General features: G+C 41.7%; 1 protein-coding gene across 2 annotated transcripts in view; it reads left to right on the top strand.

Moving 5' to 3' along the window:
• Window positions 1–294: 294 nt before the first annotated feature.
• Window positions 295–22,397, top strand: part of adgrd1 (adhesion G protein-coupled receptor D1) — a 30,043-nt gene continuing 7,940 nt past the window's right edge. Inside the window, exons 1-14 of one of the 2 annotated variants that reach the window (XM_010895059.4) lie at window positions 295–764; window positions 847–889; window positions 1,263–1,379; window positions 2,065–2,163; window positions 3,102–3,224; window positions 3,471–3,647; window positions 5,702–5,956; window positions 7,374–7,441; window positions 7,925–8,092; window positions 8,315–8,371; window positions 8,874–9,003; window positions 9,830–9,937; window positions 12,005–12,080; window positions 13,242–13,383. In XM_010895059.4, coding sequence (XP_010893361.2) covers window positions 714–764; window positions 847–889; window positions 1,263–1,379; window positions 2,065–2,163; window positions 3,102–3,224; window positions 3,471–3,647; window positions 5,702–5,956; window positions 7,374–7,441; window positions 7,925–8,092; window positions 8,315–8,371; window positions 8,874–9,003; window positions 9,830–9,937; window positions 12,005–12,080; window positions 13,242–13,383 — 1,614 coding nt within the window. In that variant the 5' untranslated portion in view covers window positions 295–713. The remainder of the gene's footprint in view (window positions 765–846; window positions 890–1,262; window positions 1,380–2,064; window positions 2,164–3,101; window positions 3,225–3,470; window positions 3,648–5,701; window positions 5,957–7,373; window positions 7,442–7,924; window positions 8,093–8,314; window positions 8,372–8,873; window positions 9,004–9,829; window positions 9,938–12,004; window positions 12,081–13,241; window positions 13,384–22,397) is intronic. The other variant, XM_020052159.3, reaches the window with a different exon arrangement.

The following is a 22,397-nucleotide window of genomic DNA, read 5'->3' as shown; positions in this document are numbered from 1 at the left end:
CAGTCCACCTTAATATGTGCCTTTTATATCCCCTTAAAATGGACCGACAAAATGAAAAGCCTAAAATACAAATCTGTTATTGGCAGAACACTCAATTGCATCATCCATTCTGCCCTCCATCATCATCAATGCTCCATTTTGTTCTAACAAGTGAAAAGAACCAACCAACTTGTTTCATTTTACAGATTGAGTATATTTTTGTGTTCAGTGATATTATACACATTGAGGCCCAGCTTGAGTTCCGATGCTCCATGAATGACATCACGTTTCGTATTCCCACGTCCAACCGCGCAACCCGTAGAATTCCTCCACTCAGTACAACCAACTAGAAAGAGCACATCACATCCCACATCAAGCAACAAAACAGTCAAACCTGCTGGAATCTTCCAGTATATTCTATATCCTGTATTGACAGACATGGATTATCAATATCTGGAAAAGTTCTGAAAGGATACTAAGTAAATTATGATTTGCAGGTGGAACTGCTCAGTTTTATTGCGGTTTTACACAATGTGAAGGAATGAAGTTTTGGGAGAGTTTTCTTTATTGGAGACATGGACGTAATACGCAGAGAAGAAGACAGTTTTCTTTTCGGAGTCTTGGAATAATGATTTTCCCTTTCTGGATAGAGCGTTCATTTGGGATCTAAACAAAATAACCAGTATTTTTAGTATTACTCTTTTCTACTTGTAATTGTAATCAAGCGCAAAGCCATGGAGCTATTCGAAATTATTTTCGTGACTACCTTTGTGTCTTTTATTCAGGTAATTTCAACAATTATTTGTTCATGGATTATATGTAGGCTTCTGCAATGTTGCGACGTTGAGCTTGTTTATTTTATTGCAGGTTCATGGTGAAGGAGTAAAGCCAATGCCTTCTGAGCATCCAGGTAAATCAAATAATCTCCCTTTACTTAAATGCTTAGTTATATATAATTATATCATTTCTTATATTGTTTCTGAAATTTGCTTTGCTAATTAATTCCATATAGCCTATAACTCAACTTGGATGTTAAGTTATTGTTTGTTCCTCAATACACGTGTAATCCACAATAATAGTAGTTTATTAAGCAATGCAAACTGTGTGTCTTGAATTAAATATCCAAATATCAATGAATATAACAGTATTATTTAGAACTGAAATGTTTTTCATCTTTAAAGACACACCGAATATTGCCAAGCAAAGAAGCCATTGAAATAGCATAATTGAGAATGATTAAAGAAAGGTCCGACCTGGAGCTTTGTTTCCTTATTCTTGTGCAGGCAGGCAGGTTTTGGCCACAGCCTCACACTATTGGCCACTGGATGTGGTGGATGGGATCTACGGACTGTGGGACCAGATTGGAAACAGACCAGGTCATGTTAATGGAAGTACTATAAGTATGTGCAAACCTTCAAATAAATACTGGGGATAGAATACCACCCAGTTTTCTGGGGGATAGAACACCACCCTTTTCTAGCTATTGTCTGTCTGCATGGTCTACAGCTGTAATGCACCCCCCTTCACCTTTTGTCTTTCTTGTGTCCTTTAATGCGGTGCAGTGCTCAGATTTGATTATAGTCAAATTTGCACAAAAATACATTCAGTGTGGAGTCAAGATGAAGAATCTTGAGATTACATCTCGTAGACCTGTGCTAATGTAGCCTCACCCATGCACAGTTGACTGTTAATAAACCAAATGGTATATAAAGGAATCCAACCTCCTGGTAACCTACTTTTAATGGAGACTTTCCAGATGAAAACCAAGAACTGTCCGGTGTTTGTCAAACCATTCTCCAAATAAGCTAAAGCAAGTTTTGAATGTGATGTAGGTATGGATAATTGATTAGTGTAACAGTAGAAAAGTATCTGAAATATTTCCACACAAACTGTACCTTGAGCGCTACGTTCTGAGCCCCGCATCACACCCAATTTCATCCCTGCTTGTGCACCACGACCCCCCACGATGCCTAGTGTCTCTGTCCGTCACCGTTCTGTGTCCTCCGGTCGTTTTGGTTTTACTTGTGTTATATATGTGAATCACCTGTTTCTCCTTTGTCTGTTTGTTTTCTGTGTTTCATATAGCTCTCCAAATCCACAAGCACACTGTGCTCCCTCCCTCCCATAATTCTTCCTCTGTGTATACCAATGACTCTGCCTACACTAACATTTCTGCAACAGTAGGTGAGGAACATCACGGCTCACTAAAGTTGATTTGTGTTTATAGTCAGTCACCTTGCTCTGTCAGTGTTACTGTAGTGCTATCTATCAGTGCATTTTCTTTTTTCAGTGTTTTCGTACATGATGTACCTGTTAAAATAGCAGTCCGCATGAGTGCGTCACGAAATGCTACCTGGAGATGTTGAATATGCCTGTGTATGTCAGACAATCTGGGTTTTCGGGGAGCCACTGTTTTCTTCACTGGAGTATGAGCCAAAACTTCAATGTGTAAATCTTGATCACACTAACCTTTGAGACTGGAGGTTTATGGATCTGTAATCTGAAGTGTTACAGAGCAGTGGTTCTCACATTTCTGGAGCCCTTTGGTAATAACAAATGAACTAAGGACCTCCTTATAATCAGACCCCAACTATCGGGCAATGAAAAATAGAAACTAAGAGTTTTACTTCAACTGTGCATGGCTGAAGTTTAATGTGGAAAACTTGGTTGTTGGAGTACCATGGATACCAATACCATATTAATAAGTTTTCATTACATTTGTATTCTTTATACACTCAACTCGATCAACTGATCCCTTGGGTAAAATCAGTTTATCTGTAAAAAAAAAAAAGATAAAAAATTTCAATTAAGGGACTCCCAGTTTGATAACCACTGCAGTGGAGCATTACTTTCTAAGATCAGATTTCTTTTTGTCGTCTTACATGATTCATAGCAGGAGAACAACAAAGAGACTCCAGTAATTGCCGACTACCATTGACAGAATGGGAGATCATTATCCCGTGGAAAGTCCCCCGTATTTGAGGCAGTTCAGTAGATCTGTTTAGAAATCTAAGATACATGTTTGCTCATTCATTTGCCTGTGAAAATCCAACTTCAGAGGACAAGCAAGCTCCTTCTCATCTCAGGCAGACTAACACAGTTGGCTTTTCATCCTCCCACAGACATAGTTGAAGGGATGGTCAACCAGGGCATCTATCTGAATGGAGATAATGGAGGCACGTTCCTCCACTTTGGGAACTACCAGAACTCTTGCATTAGTGACCCGACCCTGTGTGGTCCAGAGGGTGAGTCCACCTCCCTCCCTGCCCCTTGCCCACATCCTGCACCCCTTTCTGTCTGTGTAATCATTTAACCAATCATCCCCACATGACTATAAGGGTGTGACAAAAACGTGTGTGTGGGGGGGGGGGGGGGGATCAATTCTATGTTAAATGTAGATCTATGTCTTCAACGAAGCATTCTCTGTTTTCAAAATGTGTTCCCCCGATTTTTTTTATCTGTAATAAATGTACATTGTACATGTTTTTCAGGGATTACATTTTCCTTCTTTTGGAAGAATCAGGAGTCCCATTCCCGTTTTGCAATAGCGTCTGGGGGGAAGGTCATCTCCAATGGCTTTTCCGTCTATACCAATGCATACGCTGGATATGTAGAGTTCTACACACGTGGAAACTCCAAAAGGTGGAGGGCTAACATCAGTGTACCAGGTATTTCAAAATACAGAAGATAAAAAATGCATTCATGAATTTCTTTCTGAGTAATGATGGGCGATGGTGGTTATAAAAGCCATCAAGCATTGTGGCTGTTGTATTGCTGTTATGGTTCTAGAGTATCCTGTGTGTTTCTATTCATGTTCTTATTGGGTTACATCAGGAATGTATTGAAAATAATTATGATAATAGTGAGTGAAGTGAGTAAAATACATGATGATGTACATGTTCATGCTGATTGTAAGCAGATGGATCTGTACACATGAACAGGTTATGTAGAGCCAAGAAATATATTTTTATGGTTTCAGTGGTGGATTTGACGTTTTATTTGTCTCAAACTATATATGTGTCATGTTTTACTTGGAAGCCTGATTCCATATTGTTGTGTTACTAGTGAACAGCATACTAAATAGTATTTGTTAAAGTCATAGTTTATAAGTCAAATATTTTAAACTTAAAGGCCCTAAATTAAGTAATTGAAATAACATTCTACTATGGCAAAACTATTTCTCCATCCCTAAAATGTTAGTCCATTATTTCATGTTTCCCCTCGCACTGCAGGTTCTTTGAATAAGAAACAATTAACAGTTTTTTTTCCATACACTTACTCATTTGATTTATTTGATTATTAGTTACAGAAGATAAAACCTGGTTGTTATAATGTGACGTGATGATACTGTATTCACATCCACGTGCAGTGTTTAAAGCCCATGATTCATAGCAAAGATTTAGATCTATGACTCTTATGAGATTTCAACTAATACCAGGAGACACAACGAATAGACCTGTTCACCTCCTGACTTATGTTAAACAGAAACATCTCTATCTGAGGAGAGGCCAAAAGGAAAGAGAGTTTGAAAGTGTGAATGGGGAAGTTCTTACATATGGTTTGAGTTAAAGCCAGTCCTTCTGAGATTACTGTGTTTTGGCATTCTGAGTCAGCCTCCCATGGTAGATGTGTTCACTTTGAATATATTTTGATTTGCAATTGTTTTTATTGTCCGTTTACCTCAGGAAATACTGGAAAGGTAATTTTGTCTTTGGAGGAGTCAGTATAGGAAAAGTTTGGAGGGCAAGATAATAGTGGTGATTGAATGGCTGGAACACAGGGGCCGATTGGGAGGACGTGGAAAAGTACAGTTAAATATCTATGGCATACTGTAGGCTATAATACCAATGTACAGTTAAATATCAATGGCATACTGTAGGCTATAATACCAATGTACAGTTAAATATCTATGGCATACTGTAGGCTATAATACCAATGTACAGTTAAATATCTATGGCATACTGTAGGCTATAATACCAATGTACAGTTAAATATCTATGGCATACTGTAGGCTATAATACCAATGTACAGTTAAATATCTATGGCATACTGTAGGCTATAATACCAATGTACAGTTAAATATCTATGGCATACTGTAGGCTATAATACCAATGTACAGTTAAATATCTATGGCATACTGTAGGCTATAATACCAATGTACAGTTAAATATCTATGGCATACTGTAGGCTATAATACCAATGTACAGTTAAATATCTATGGCATACTATAGGCTATAATACCAATGTACAGTTAAATATCAATGGCATACTGTAGGCTATAATACAAATGTACAGTTAAATATCTATGGCATACTTTAGGCTATAATACAAATGTACAGTTAAATATCTATGGCATACTTTAGGCTATAATACAAATGTACAGTTTAAATATCTATGGTATACCAAAGGCTATAATACCAATGTGGAAAAGAAGAATTCATAATTTTGGTCAGAGTAATTTTTTTGAGAAGGTATCAAATTCCACATTTTATAGATGGCAAAAGGTCCAGATGGGTCTATTTATTAATCCGCGTAATTTCCCACAAATCACATGTCCTTTATGGCAAGAAGAGGATATTACACATTTTCACGAGAGATGTTTATTTCTAGGCAGATGAAGGTAAACATCACTTTGCTTAGCCCAATGAAGAAGGCCTTTACTTTCCCAAGACGGAGAGGGAAGCAATGATTACAGCTTCTTGTACGCCTTCTTTCCCTTCAGGGCCATTTTGGACCCATATTCTGTTCACCTGGACCTGGAAGGATGGTCTTAACATCTACATCAATGGGACATTCAACACCAGCGACCCCACGGGGAGTGTGTCCGAGGACTACGGCGACTCTCATCATGACCTGGTCATTGGAACAGGAAACGGACGTTATGGACACTATCTGACCGGAGCCTTTGATGAGTTTGTCATCTGGGAGAGGGCTCTGTCACCAGAGGAGATTCTCATGTACTACAGGCATACCATAGGTAACAGTAGAGATGACTGCCGCCTTAATTCTTCCTGTCCTTTTTTTTCCTGAGATGTGAAATGTTTGCTATGTTCACAATTTCCCCTTGAATGTTGTTAGGAGAGAGAGGGTTTATAAAGCAATTTCCGTCTTGGTCACCACCGTAGTCATTCAATCCACCACACTAAAGCACGGATGACAACTGGATATTAAATTGTACAAATCCTTCCCCATCTTAATCAGCATACATGTCTGCTATGGAGAGGTTTCACAATCTTTCACCTTATAAGGAAAGCACTCACATATTTCTACGGTATACGTATTTCATAAGGCCCCTGGGCTCTTTCTTATTCAGTGAGGATATTAGCATAGCAGTTTGGTTTTAGTTTAAGGGACTATACTCATAATATACAGAGTGACTGAAGTAAAACAATACATGATATATTGCTGTTTTTTATAAGCTGATGGGGTTTTGCATGTCTACAAACTCTAAAGAAATTGAACAATGTCCTCTGTGCTACAGTCTTTTTATTTTGAGGTTGTGGCCAAAAGTGCCAAAGCACTAAAATTGGTGATTTATTAATTGTGCTAATGTGCACTATGCATAAGTGTAGGCCCATATTCACTGGGTGTTTCTTTTATGTCTACTGTAACTCTCATCATTCTAGAGTGTGGACACAACAGGCAATAACATCGAGGTTGTTATGGTTAAAAGCATTTGAACATGTTATACCTGTAGAGAACGGCACTAATAAAAAGTTGACTGTTAGGATGGATTGTTCCAATGTAAAACCATATATGGTCATTTAGTATTGCTGAGTGCACCTAGCTGATATGTTATTTACTGACAGCATGATTCCATGACTACCTTCTAACATGTCTTTGGCTTATACTCTGGCTCTATGATGTGTAACATGGTTGATTATCTAAAGAACGGTACAATCAAACAGCACCGATTCATCATTCATTGGCTGGGGGAGGTCTGACCATTATCAGGCATGCACAGGGGTCTCAAAGCATTTTTTACCCTGAGGGCCGCATTTCAGAATTGATTACAGTTCCTTCCTGCAAGAAAGAGTCCCCTGTCTAATCACTTTTGAAATTACTCTTTCTGACGCTTTCTGGTGCGTTCTGATACTTTCTGACGCTTTCTGACCATTTAGCTTTTATTTCAATCACAGTTATTTAACTGGACATAGCGAAGCAACTATAATAGTTTAGTTCAGTCAATGTTAAACTTCATTGTCGCCGTTTTAAATTCCCAGTTCCCACATGGGACAGCTTGGATGAACTTGTTATTTTTGACACCCCTGTAGTAAGGAATCATACGTATGAAGTTTGATCTAATCCATCTCTTCTCTAAAGAAGCCATCTAGATTTTGATTCTATAGATGACACAGAATTGCTCCTCTGATGGATTTCATATATTTCTCTAGGTCAGGCTATGACTTACTCTACCACGGCAAATGTTCCTGAAGACGTTTCCACTACGACGCAAACACCAGTGAGTTTTCATCTTTTGAGATTTATACAGATTTTATTTTGCTAATCTTGATCTCTAACCATGGGATTATCTTTTATTTTAAATGGCTTTCAGGGTTTTACTACTAAAACAGACAGGGCAGCCTCACAGAACAAGAGGTAGAAGCTATATTGTTAAACTGCCATAAACACAACCAAACAGCACATTGCTTTCCTGTAGGAATGGGAAATCGGAATAAGGGATATTGAGAGCACATGTGAATGGAGCTTTTCTGTTTATTAAATGTCAGTTTAGGACGTAGAGTGGAGAAAGCAGAGACAGCTGTTCAACACAGCACAAAATGGTTCCCTGTAGGGCATGAAGCTGGAAAATGAGCGGTACTCTTTTACAGATGATTTCTATCCAGAAAGAGTTCTCAATCAGGATAATAAGCTTTCTGGTCCTGGGAGAATTTCAGTAGAGAGTAAAACATTTTTTTTAATGCCTTGTGCTTTGTTCCTCCAGGGAGACCCAGCTGTCTCCTATTCTGTCATCAGCAAGCCAAGAGAGGTGATCCCCGGTTCCCAGGACCCCATGCCCAAGCCCATGCCTATGCTGGGCTTTCTGGAGTATCTGCCATTCAGCATGCCGAACAAGACCATCCCCAAAGACACTGCCAACAACCTAACTCAGGTACTGAAACGCAAGGATACATGTGTCGTAAATACACACACACACAGACACTCATACTGTACATACACATTACACTGCGAGCAAAAGATGTTGCAAAGAAGTTAAAGCGACGTTTGCCTGGTTGAATAGACATTGCGAATACGTCGAAAAGGCCTCTTTCAATTGATTTTGCTCCGTGGGGTTTGATCATTGATGAATACTTTTCTTGTGTGTTCCACCCAGGCCTTTCTGAAAAGCGTGGAGGAAGTGCTGTCTTCTGAGGTGACTCAGGAAGATCAGGTAAATGAGATCCTAATATGTCTGAAATCACTGCGAAAGTCATTATGGCCAATGTGAGTTCACAGTAAACTAATAACGGTAGCTAGATACTCAGTTTGGAATATGATCAGATTTATTCCAGCTCTAGTAATTCAACACTCTTTATATGTACAACCGCAATGCTTAAATAGGGACCTTTTGAATGAGTTTGTGGTTTCAGTGTTTTAGTGAATTCACCAAACAAGCGCACTTGTTTTCATATGAGCAAACGTAACCAGATGTTCTTTGTTCTTGAAGACATTAGAACTGGATGTGAAGAACACCAGCCAAATTAAATCAGATGACATTTCATGCAATGCAATGTACACAGTGCCAGCTTATCACATTCCTGAAACATGTAACTATATAGAGTTATGGTCGACATGTGTGTCACTGATAGCTCACCAACCCTGAAAGTATAGCTAAGACAGTCATTTTGTAAATCTTTGTATATAAATGTTGTTGCTGGACTCCTTTGGGGCAGGAGTCTACCCCTGTGGTCAGTGGGCTGATTGAGACAGTGGACAAAGTCATGGACCAGATGGTGTCCAACTTGGAATCCAGCCCCAGCCCCCACTCTCTCATCTCACTGGGAGGACAGTCATATGTTGCAGGTCAGTGCCATGGTGTAACTCTCCCAGTTAGGGTTGAAATGTACTATTAAGGAAACTCAAGCACTATACAATGGTGTGCTAACTAGCTACACGTTTCCCTCCTCAGAAGACAGGGGAACTGACTTAGATAGCCATGGCCCTTTCTACAGACCCTGTTTCCCTCCTCAGAAGACAGGGGAACTGTTGTGGAAAGATTTTCTCTCTGTTTCTTATTCCTTTAAGAATGTCGATCGATGGAATTGCCATCACAGGAACTGACTTAGATAGCCATGGCCCTTTCTACAGACCCTGTTTCCCTCCTCAGAAGACAGGGGAACTGACTTAGATAGCCATGTCCCTTTCTACAGACCCTGTTTCCCTCCTCAGAAGACAGGGGAACTGACTTAGATAGCCATGGCCCTTTCTACAGACCCTGTTTCCCTCCTCAGAAGACAGGGGAACTGACTTAGATAGCCGTGGCCCTTTCTACAGACCCTGTTTCCCTCCTCAGAAGACAGGGGAACTGACTTAGATAGCCGTGGCCCCTTCTACAGACCCTGTTTCCCTCCTCAGAAGACAGGGGAACTGACTTAGATAACCATGGCCCTTTCTACAGACCCTGTTTCCCTCCTGGAAAAGGTTGTCTTTGTATAATATTTTCTGTGCCAGTAGACAAGCTTGCATCGTCTCTCTCCCAGGGTTTCAGCCAAATCTCTCATCTGCCCATGAATCCTCACCAGCACCAGATTACAGAGCCTTTGGCTCCCTGTCAGAACCCCACAGGACTTGTTTTAGAGTAGGTTAAGCAACTCACAGTTTTCACCCTCTGTTTTTAACCTCTCAACAGATTACACTCTAATGAAGATACCGCAGAACTACAATCTTCCACACTACCGCTTTCCAACACAAGGAAAGAACTACATCTCAGTGCCTGGCGAGGCATTCACCATGGAGTGTGAGTTTCACGCATCCCATCCCAACATACCATCGAATGACATACCGAACTACTTTGTCGAAGAAGTTCATATTTTGTGACTTTTACACTGCATATTGTGTGACTTTTACACTGCATATTGTGTGACTTTTACACTGCATATTGTGGGACTTTTACACTGCATATTGTGTGACTTTTTCATTGTGTCCGGCTCTTACCTCTCTTCAGCCCATAGCTTTCCTTGTTTGAGGGAATGAATACTGCTCCTTAGTTCTGAACACCATTTCTGCCCAGAGAAAATAGTCCAGCTGGTTGGCTATTGTTATTATGTAATTGTATTTCACAATGTAGTGGATGTCAGAGCAAATGTGGTTGTCATTTCAATGTTTTCAAGTACAGGATCAGACCTACAGCTAGAGCTCTTGTATGTCTTCTTATGCATCTTTATTTCTTTTACTACTTCAGAGACTTTTGAGGGAGACTATCCAGAAGAAACCCTGTACTCACTGTGAACTCTTTTGTTTGCTCAGTCGCTGTGGCGCTCTGAGCACTGTAACTGTTGGTTAGGCAGTAATTATGGCAGTTTTCAAACTGTTTGTTTGACTTTGTGTTCAGGTCAGAGACACCTGGCCCCCAAACACGTTACGTTGCTACACTTACTTTTAAATAAACCATTTTAATAGTCTATTAAAACACCATAATAAGAAATAGAATATAAATGTTACAGTTGGTAACTTAATCTCCTACATTGAGTTTATGTAATGTTGTGCGTCTTGACACATCAAGTGGAGATTTAATAGGCCTATTAAGTGCAGAGAAAGTGTTACACATTAGGCTTTCTTTATGGATTGATATACTTCGCATACTTTAGGTACTCTTAAAAAGATGCAGATTAATTAAGTTTTTTTACCCTGGGATTGTTTTATATGGAATGTGGCCGTCAGCTGACCCCAACAACCTAAACTTCATTCAAAAAGCATAACTGTTGTCATACCGAAAGACAAGTCTTTGCACCAGTCTTCCAGGCTCTCTGTATTTTTCTCATCCTTCTCTCCCACTCCAAGTTCCTCTTTCTGACTAGTATCTCTGAAGCATGATGCTGCCACCACCGTGGTTTACTGTAGGGATGGTATTTTCCAGATGATGAGCGATACCTTTTTTTAAACTATTTTCAGGCCTAATAGTTAGATTTTTGTCTCATCAGAACAGATAATCTTTGTTCTCGTGGTCTTAGTCCTTCAGGTGGCATGTCATATCCCTTTTACTCAGCAGTGGTTACCGTCTTGCCACTTTACCATAATGACATGATTGATGGAGTGCTGCAGAGATTGGTTGTCCTTCTGGCAGGTTCTACCATCTATGCAGAGAAGCTCTGTTCGAGTGGCTATTGGGTTCTCAATTACCTCACTGGCCAAGGACCTTGTCTGTTTACTTCGTTTGGGAGGGTGGCCTGCTCTAGGAGGTGTCTTGGTGGTTCCAAACTTCTTTCATTTGTACTTAGACTTCAGGCTTGGATTTTGCTTTGACATAAAGTGCAGGACCATAAATTGGTGTGTTTTTCTAGAGTCATCTGAATGATGCTCAAAGAACACAGCATACATCTGAAATTAATTTGCAGTGACACGGCAAAGGGTCTAGACCACTCATTAGTTTTATTCTCAAAGAATAAAAAATTCATTTTGAAGAACTCAGGACGGTACCCTCCTGAGTTGTTTCAGATCGGAATTGTTCGCCGTGTTGTCGGCAGGACAGGTTCTGGTGGTCTTGGAGGGGAGTGTGCAGCTCCACGCCACAGGCCCCCTGCTGCACTGCCTCAGTGACTTGCATCATTTCCCGACACACACGTTGTACGTGGTCCCCCTCCGCCTCTCACCCGCGTGCGAGCATACAGAACTTCCATTAGTCAGGGAGTGCCAACCTGAGGCAGCGTGGCCACGTTAATTAACTCCCCCCCACCTCCCCCGGGGGCATTTTAGCAGCACCTCATCACATTCTCAGCCCTGCTATGAGTCTACAGTGTGTTTCACCTTTGACCCGTCTCTCCCCTTTCTCTGCCCCCCCCCCCCCCACCCCTTCTCTTTACCTCAGCCCAAACCACCATTGTGGGCCTTTTCTACCACAACATGCACAACTACTACAGAGGGATCAGCCCATTAAGAACCAGGTAAGAGTGATGGGAGGACTCGTGGGCAGCACTGGTCGGACCAAACTGGAATGCTTTCTGAGAATTATCAGCCAGTTGAATGTGCGGTCTAAAGTTATCCTGAACAAACACAGTACTGCAGACGGCACCGTTTCAAGTAAGTTCAAGCCCTGCCCTATGTATTCGCGGGGTGTTTATTTATAAAGGCTTGATGTTGTCCAATCATCTGTTGAAAGTCCAAAAAGTACACAATAAACAAAATACTTTAATTGGCACGTTGTGCAATTAAGAATTAGCGCTCTCAGCCTCGGCCAGGATCGTTTCCTGCGTGTCCTGTTTCCTGACGTCTGGAGTGGATGATGCCTGTATCCAGTTCTTATCGGTCTCCCAATAGGATGGCTTTCATCTCACCACTTAACCTCCACTGACTGATACACCCTGCAATTAACCTCAAACAGGAAGATGATCCCACACTTCTTTTCCCCTCAGGGGATCATGTTATGATAGTGCAAAATGGATCTTTTGCATGACTTTGAAACTGATGAAAGGAATTTGACCCTAAACATTTGTTCTTGCTATAAAACATGCTGTTCGTCAGACTTTCTTCAGTTGCATAATTTCTTGTCGAAAAAAAACTTTTATGCTCAAGGAGTTGGACTGTCAAATATGTTCTTCAAATCAACATGTTCGGTAGCTCTGCAAAAATGCAGCTGTTAAAAATGTAATATGTAGACTTATACGGAGCTTTGATTGGTTTAGCTTCTGCAGCAATCTATTGTGTTTCAATACACTCTCTTCCGTATGTGTTTCTCTGTAATGCATGGTGATACACAATGATGTTTACCAAGTCAGACAGCTCTCTGTTAATCAATGCCAATGTGTGTCAGTACTGTATGCCACCATATCAGAAGGCCTAACTTAGTTTTCCTATTTAATGGTGGGGTTAGTTTATAGTGGTTGTTTTTCAGTCTCCGGAGTAGGAGAGTGTACTGTCAGTAGGATGGGGATTGCTTCTACCACCGTTGACCTAGAAAATCTCCTGTTAAGGTGCTTTGTTTTTCACTGTAATTGATGACATGACAAAGTCCCACACTCATGCTACTGTTCTGAGATCTCATTGACGCAACTACACCCCTGAAGAGATCTACTTGGTGTGAAAGTTACCTCATGTCGCTCTCTTAGGATTCACGAGGCCGCGGATTTCAAAGACCACAACATCCAGATGGCCAGTTTCCTTATCTCTCTAAAGGTGGAGCCGTTGCCTGCGCTGTCTGTCAACCTGTCTGGGGCTCCGCTCATCAAGATCGCTCTCACACACATCCTGGTAAGAGTTTGTCACCCAGACAAATGTACCTTATTCACTCAAACACAAATGCAAAAGATTGATGGAGTCATCTCATCCACCTTACTCAAAAAACACTTTTCCATATACACTAAATTCATACATGAGAAAAAATTGTACTCCAGATTTCATCCAATAAGAACTTTATGGAATATTCTCTATCCAAAAATAAAAGATGCAGTCGTTTTCCATCGGCAGCCGAGTTACAGGCATGTAAGCAGCCCAGTTCGCTTCACTTGCAGAGAATGTGCTTCCACTGCCATGTGAGCTTCTCAGTTAAAAATATTAACTTGCTAGTGAATCGCCATCAAAGGTGTTTTTTTTCCTCTTCCATCTCCCATAAGAGCACAAATGAAAACCATGCAGCTTTGTGAAACCATGGCAATGGGCTTTGTTTGCCTCAATTTTCCCCATGGAAATAAATGTTTATGCTGCAATGATCTGGCTGGGTTCCTATAACATGATGACTGTGTTTGTTTTAGCAGACACCACAGGAGAGGGGAGAGTGTCTCCACTGTTATGATGTGTCTGGAGATGTGTTCCAGTGTTCTTTCATCTTGTTTCAAGGTGTTTCTATTTACAATTACTCCTGACTTCTTTACTGTTCATTTTTACGGTCCCAAAATAAAGTAGAGATGAAAGAAGGTATTTTTACTTATTTTGATTTGAAGTTTAAAAAAATCCCCAAGTTGTTTCTATGGCCCTATGTCATCACAACAAGTCCCAACATATTTGGGAGAGTCGAAGATTGCGATAAGCCCAGGAATCTGCGTCAAGATTTGTTCACAATGCTCATACACTTCCAACTATGAAGTCACACATTTCAGGGGATGCACATTCACCTGGCAACTTCAGCTAACTTTCATGAGTTTTAATTAGCAAATTATATGTGATATAGGTTTTGATAACAAAGTACCAACACCAAATACAATACAGTACAGAACAATGCCCTACCAAAATAAAAAGGCAGTAGTAGCTTTAATCTATAGACCATTTATTCCCAACCTGGGGCAATGTGGTGGTACTGGGGGTACTTGGCCTATCAACAAGTTGTACTTGATACTTGATACTCATGAGACTATAGACTTAATGTTAAAATGAGCACTAGGGAGTTCTTTACTGTTTGTTTGGGCAGAGAAAAATTAATGTGGTGGTCCAGAAAATTATAAAAGTTGGGATCCACTGGTCCAGTCAAATGAATTTCAGGTACATTATTGGAGACGTTTGGATTTCTTGTGACATCAAGCAATGACACTTAAATGGCAGTAATTGTCTTCTTCAATGTAGTGAAATGTTACAAATGATGGGGCAAAACCAAAATAAATTGTAGCAACTGTCATTTGTATTTGTAAGTTTAGTATCATTATTTTTTCTGCAATTAATTATTAACTACTATTAAAATGACAGTGTATTTACTAGCATTGTAACTGCATCTACAAACCCGATTCAAAAAAAGTTGGGACACTGTACAATTGTGAATAAAAACAGAATGCAATGATGTGGAAGTTTCAAATTTCTATATTTTATTCAGAATACAACATAGATGACATATCCAATGTTTAAACTGAGAAAATGTATCACTTTAAGGGAAAAATTATTTAATTTTAAATTTCATTGCATCAACACATCTCAAAAAGGTTGGGACAAGGCCATGTTTACCACTGTGTGGCATCCCCTCTTCTTTTTATAACAGACTGCAAACGTCTGGGGACTGAGGAGACAAGTTGCTCAAGTTTATGAATAGGAATGTTGTCCCATTCTTGTCTAATACAGGCTTCTAGTTGTTCAACTGTCTTAGGTCTTCTATGTCGCACCTTCCTCTTTATGATGCGCCAAATGTTTTCTATGTGTGAAAGATCTGGACTGCAGGCTGGCCATTTCAGTACCCGGATTCTTCTTCTATGCAGCCATGACATTGTGATTGATGCAGTATGTAGTCTGGCATTGTCATGTTGGAAAATGCAAGGTCTTCCCTGAAAGAGACGATGTCTGGATGGGAGCATATGTTATTCTAGAACTTAGATATAACTGTCAGCATTGATGGTGCCTTTCCAGATGTGTAGACTGCCCATGCCACACGCACTCATGCAACCCCATACCATCAGAGATGCAGGCTTCTGAATTGAGCGCTGATAACAACTTGGGTTGTCTTTGTCCTCTTTGGTCCGGGTGACATGGCATCCCAGTTTTCCAAAATGAACTTAAAATTTTGATTAATCTGACCACAGAACACTTTTCCACTTTGCCACAGTCCATTTTAAATGATCCTTGGCCCTGAGAAAACGCCTGCGCTTCTGGATCCTGTTTAAATACGGCTTCTTTTTTGACCGACAGAGTTTTAGCCGGCAACGGCGAATGGCACAGTGGATTGTGTTCACCGACAATGTTTTCTGGAAGTATTCCTGAGCCCATGTTGTGATTTCCATTACAGTATCATTCCTGTATGTGATGCAGTGCCGTCTGAGGGCCCGAAGATCAAGGGCATCCAGTATGGTTTTCCGGCCTTGACCCTTACGCACAGAGATTGTTCTAGATTCTCTGAATCTTTGGATGATATTATGCACTGTAGATGATGATAACTTCAAACTCTTTGCAATTTTTCTCTGAGAAACTCCTTTCTGATATTGCTCCACTATTTTTCGCCGCAGCATTGGGGGAATTAGTGATCCTCTGCCCATCTTGACTTCTGAGAGACACAGCTACTCTGAGAGGCTCTTTTTATACCCAATCATGTTGCCAATTGACATAATAAGTTGCAAATTGGTCCTCCAGCTGTTCCTTATCCGTACATTTAACTTTTCCAGCCTCTTATTGCTACCTGTCCCAACTTTTTTGGAATGTCTAGCTCTCATGAAATCCAAAATGAGCCAATATTTGGCATGACATTACAAAATGTCTCACTTTCAATGTTTCACATTCGATATGTTATCTATATTCTATTGTGAATTAAATATAAGTTTATGAGATTTGCAAATTATTCCATTCCTTTTTTACTCACAATTTGTACAGTGTCCCAACTTTTTTGGAATCGGGTTTGTGTTTTGTGTACTTTAGAAACCAGTTTTAGTTACACGTAAGGTAATTGCGTCTGTCATATTACATGATCCGACGATAAAAGAACAGCAAACTGGCGCAAAGTTAGGAAGAAGCCGCGCTGAAATCTTTTTCCTTGGTTTCACAGTAACCTTTGGGACTTACTGCTAATATCAACCCCCATTTTCACCAAAAAACAATCCAATAAATGCAGGACACTTGTCCACTTGATAAAGCATGTATTTAATATTCCAAAAAATGACATTAACTCATTTTTGACCAAATGAGCAGTTACTGCTTTTTGCTTGGTTGGTCAGCACAGATGTACTGAATACATTGTACCCTCCAAACTTAGAGAAGGAAACTTATCCCAAACTATGTGGAAGACCTTTCCCGTAATTGTTCACTCCTCACTTTACTGTCTGTCCAACTCCACTCCCAACATGGTCTCCCGTGGCGGGCTCCACTGCACAGGGGCATCTAAATGATTTGTTATTGACCCTTCTGTTTTCCCAAGGCTTTTAGGCAGCGAGAGGAGATACAGACATCAAGCCACTTCATTAAAGTCTGAGAAAGGGAATAGAGTCAGGAGCAGCATAGTCCTGTCAGCGCCTCCATATTTCACTGTTCTGGTCACGGTGCCATGGTAACCACAGGTCATGTGTATTAGGATCACTGTAACACAGCAGTCACCTCCTGTCAGACCTCCAACACAAACCATAGATGCCTTCGCCTCCTTTATCTCATGTGGAGGACACCTGTCTAATGGGAGGAAAAATAAAATCCCACGAACCCTGTCGGTGAGAGTGACTAAAACTATGTGTGATTTATTAACTACAGGATCTGTAATGACCTTGTCCTATGGCTATTAGCATCGTTCAAAGGGGAGGTCTGAAAGGATGTTCCGTTAATATCTGGCCTCGAATGTTTGATTGATAACCTGTGAGCTCAGACCTCCACCAGACATCCAGCGACACTGTGTCATTTCAAAGCTAACCGGCCGCGCCGTATCAGTCCGGTTCCAAGTGACGCCACCCCAGCCCACAGGGATCCGGGGAGCGGCTCCGCTATGGAGTGAAGCTGTTATCGGTTATCCTGTAGGCCCCGTACGTTTCCTCGCGCCATTTTGTGCTAGCGCTGATTTGGCCCTGGCTCCAGCTGTGATTTATTAGCCCTGTCGGACGTGGGCTGAGATGAGGGGCGGGCACTGGGAGTACGCAGTTAAACATTAATACATGCGTAAAAAATAAAAATGCCGCCCATCCCCTCTCTCAAAGCGTCACAGTGATGGTATGTGGTTAAGATATGGAGGGAGGGATTTCGGGAGGAATGCCGGCGTTGCTCAGTGTCAAAACAGAAGGGATAAAAAAAGCTTTTTGACACCAGGACTTTAATTTCCAGGCGTATAAAGTTGTGAGTTGGAGTGGCCCGGCAGCTGCTCCATGAAAGGGAGAATGTACAGGGTCTCGCTTTCCCAGAACTGAGCGACACATTGACGCTGCACTGCATCAAGCCCCTTTTCAGGTGCTTCATTTGATAGATCCGTTTTTTTTTTTATCCTGCAATCAATCACACTGGTATTCTTGGCTTTTGAAAAGTGAAGTTGGGGGAAATGTAGCACAGTCAGGAGCTTTAAAATAAGAGTGGATGCTGAACAAGAACTCTAATACCCAGTGTTTTTAAGCCAAAAGTTGGTATCAGTCGTCTCTGCCACAATAATAAGCTGTCTTTATTGCCAGTCTTTTTATAACTCACAGTACACGCCCAACTCAAATCCTGAGGGTGAGACTCTCACTCTCCATCTTCCTCTACCGCTCTTCCCCTCTCTTTCCCTCCCTCATATACAGACTCTCTTACACATTTGGTGTGGCTTGCTGATCAATCGCAGATGGTGGCCTGGCGATCGCAGTCCTCCTCTTGCCAGGAGCTTTGCTATAAGGGTCTCTCTCTCCTCCGACCCTGAATTCTCTCTCTCCCCCACCCCAAATTTTCTCTCCCTTGCTTTGTTCCCCTTTGTCAAAGTTACTCAAATGGAACTTACTTTCCAACCCGGTGCAAAAGAAAAATGTATGGTTATGTCCCTATTCGCGTACTGTAACTAGTTAAATATACGAATATATCTGTAAAAAAAAAAAAGCTGTGTTAGGCAACACTGTGCCATACCTTTTGAAAATAAGCGTCTTGCAATTTAACTGCAGTGATCTCTTTGGACTTTCAGATCACGGCATCCCCCTCTACCAAAGCCAAGTAGTAACCGTCCGTGTTTAATGGGCGTCCCTCTTCTACATACCCTTCACACGTGCATTAACACTTCAGTGGTTGTTTTTGTGTCTGTCTCGGACCACAGCTGCAAGCAGAACATTTCCCCTGACAGCATGACCTCATTCTGTCCAGGGCCACTAGATGGTCGCTCCGTGTGCTCTCCAAATGAGTTGGTGCCTGACTCTATGGAGCTTCATAGCAACGTTACCTGTAATTAAAACCAAACTGTCCTGAGGTTAGCTCAGACTCACCATTTGAAGGTACTACGTATCATATTCATAACCAATCTTAGGTCAGCGATGCATCACTCAGGTTCCTCTGTGATAACAACTTGCTGTGTTTGGCCTGCTGGGCTGGATTGTGTTTCACTACACCTCTGTTCCAGGCACTGAGCTGTAAAGTGTTTCCTTCTGTGGGTTATTTTAACTACAGTGAATGTTGCCGTGTGGAGATGCATATGTTTGCACTTTGTCCATGTTGTACAGACCCAGGCTTTAGGTTGTATCAGAAGTGTCCTGTTCGCTCAAACGCTAAGGCAGCAACGGTTTTCATTGGAATGGTGTTACTGGGGTAATTTTATTTTATTGTCTGGGGCACACATTTGTGCTAGACTTGTTTTCATTTGTAAAGATTCCACACCTCAGAGTAATTCTAAATTATTTCCATGTCATCAATAAGAATGCTTTGCAGGAAAATATATGGAAATTATAAAGATATGGCCAACTTGTTCGTTTTATTGTGTTTTACACTTAAAACAATCTATAGTCCATTTACTATTTTGAGTGAGCACAGTCTTTATTTAAATCCTGGAAGATGTTGTCAGACAGTGGTTCTCAATTGGTGGATCGCAACTGTACGTTTTGAATTGGTCTTGGGTATCTGAGCACAATTATTATTGTTGAACAATCATTAATATATACTTTTACATAGTGCTGTGAAATCAGTTTTTCTTCAATAACATCATTTTCCAATCTAGAGCTGCATGTGCTTTGGCCCAGGGCTGTCAAGTGCTCTTAACCACCGTCTCTACTGCCCATATACTGCTGTAGCACAGGTTCTTATCTGCTCTACTGCCCATATACTGCTGTAGCACAGGTTTTAATCTGCTCTACTGCCCATATACTGCTGTAGCACAGGTTCTTATCTGCTCTACTGTCCATATACTGCTGTAGCACAGGTTCTTATCTGCTCTACTGCCCATATACTGCTGTAGCACAGGTTTTAATCTGCTCTACTGCCCATATACTGCTGTAGCACAGGTTTTAATCTGCTCTACTGCCCATATACTGCTGTAGCACAGGTTCTTATCTGCTCTACTGCCCATATACTGCTGTAGCACAGGTTTTAATCTGCTCTACTGCCCATATACTGCTGTAGCACAGGTTCTTATCTGCTCTACTGTCCATATACTGCTGTAGCACAGGTTCTTATCTGCTCTACTGTCCATATACTGCTGTAGCACAGGTTCTTATCTGCTCTACTGTCCATATACTGCTGTAGCACAGGTTCTTATCTGCTCTACTGCCCATATACTGCTGTAGCACAGGTTTTAATCTGCTCTACTGCCCATATACTGCTGTAGCACAGGTTTTAATCTGCTCTACTGCCCATATACTGCTGTAGCACAGGTTCTTATCTGCTCTACTGCCCATATACTGCTGTAGCACAGGTTTTAATCTGCTCTACTGCCCATATACTGCTGTAGCACAGGTTCTTATCTGCTCTACTGCCCATATACTGCTGTAGCACAGGTTTTAATCTGCTCTACTGCCCATATACTGCTGTAGCACAAGTTTTAATCTGCTCTACTGCCCATATACTGCTGTAGCACAGGTTTTAATCTGCTCTACTGCCCATATACTGCTGTAGCACAGGTTTTTAATGTGCTCTACTGCCCATATACTGCTGTAGCACAGGTTTTAATCTGCTCTACTGTCCATATACTGCTGTAGCACAGGTTTTAATCTGCTCTACTGCCCATATACTGCTGTAGCACAGGTTCTAATCTGCTCTACTGCTCATATATTGCTGTAGCACAGGTTTTTAATCTGCTCTACTGCCCATATACTGCTGTAGCACAGGTTTTAATCTGCTCTACTGTCCATATACTGCTGTAGCACAGGTTTTAATCTGCTCTACTGTCCATATACTGCTGTAGCACAGGTTCTTATCTGCTCTACTGCCCATATACTGCTGTAGCACAGGTTTTAATCTGCTCTACTGTCCATATACTGCTGTAGCACAGGTTTTAATCTGCTCTACTGCCCATATACTGCTGTAGCACAGGTTCTAATCTGCTCTACTGCTCATATATTGCTGTAGCACAGGTTTTTAATGTGCTCTACTGCCCATATACTGCTGTAGCACAGGTTTTAATCTGCTCTACTGTCCATATACTGCTGTAGCACAGGTTTTTAATCTGATGGGTGGGTGGGGATGGGTTGGGTGGGGATGGGTGTGTGGAGGCGTAATCACCAGCATATGCCATTCATCCCCACCCCACAACACCTCCCTCTTCTTCTCCCCAAATGTTGTTATGCAACAAGCTACCACATGATTGGCCTGTAGTCATGGCATACCAAAAATCCCCTGCTACCTTCGGAGAGTACTCTTCCTCCTGGGACATAGGACCTGCAGCCCAGAGTCTTCATCCAGACCCAAACCCAGGTCCCCTCTGACTGTCTCTTTGTCTGTCTTCTTCTCTCTCATCTGCTCTCTGAACGCTTTCGGAGTGATTTCCGAGGCTCATTTTGCCTTCTGTTGTTAATAAATATCTGGAGCGGAGCCCTCGTCCCTGGCAGACGGTGATGCCGAAGGGGCACCAGGGAGACATAAGGAGGGCGCAGCGGCACACACACATACACAAACACACACACACACACACACACCAGATTGCATCTCTCTCTCTCGCTGTCTTGATGCCTGTCTCTCCCTCTCTGCATTCTAACACAGCGAAGAGACTCTGCTGCGCATCATTGTCTCTCCCCAGATATGTGCTCAGAAACGCCCACTGGACGACAGCCAATGTGTTCTGCCACAGAGACTTGCGGCTGAATAATACTACTTCTCACATCTGTGACTGTCAGTTTTTGTCAGTGTGCTTCTCAACTCGTGTCTGCTCCATGTCAGAGTTAGTAACATTTTCCCTTTCTGTATTCACTCAACGTGGAAAATGTGTTCCCCAGTCACCTTGGTAAAATATTAGCGGTATCAAAATTTCAGCAATAGTAGAGAACAAATGTTAGAAAGTAAAGGGATGCCACTGATGAAATTGTGTCAATGTTCTTTGTCTTACTGGGCTGTGAAGGGATCTTAGCTGGACATCGCCCTACCATCTGCTTCTATTTACAGTCAACCAGAACCACAACCAGAACCCTCACAGGGCCCTAAAAACTAACCCCGGAGGGTCCCAAACACCTCGTCAAAGACAGCCATTTCCCGTGCTGGCCGGGCACGTCAGTGCTGCCCTCAAAGCCTATACAGCAGTCCTCTTAGCACATACCCCTAGCACACACAGCGTACAGGTGAGCGTACCACTGAGCGGGAGTTCATGTGAAGCAGCCATGGCAGGGCTCGGGAAACCAACTCGCCGGCAGCTTCACACTGCCTCTCACTCACTTTTTCCAGAAGGAAATGGAGATGGCCCATCTCAACATACTCTGATCCAGTTCCTGCGTTAAGGCCCAGGGAACGAGGAGAGG

The sequence above is a fragment of the Esox lucius genome, chromosome 13 (genome assembly GCF_011004845.1).
Source record: "Esox lucius isolate fEsoLuc1 chromosome 13, fEsoLuc1.pri, whole genome shotgun sequence".
NCBI lineage: Eukaryota > Metazoa > Chordata > Actinopteri > Esociformes > Esocidae > Esox > Esox lucius.
This window is presented reverse-complemented; position numbering and strand designations above follow the sequence as displayed.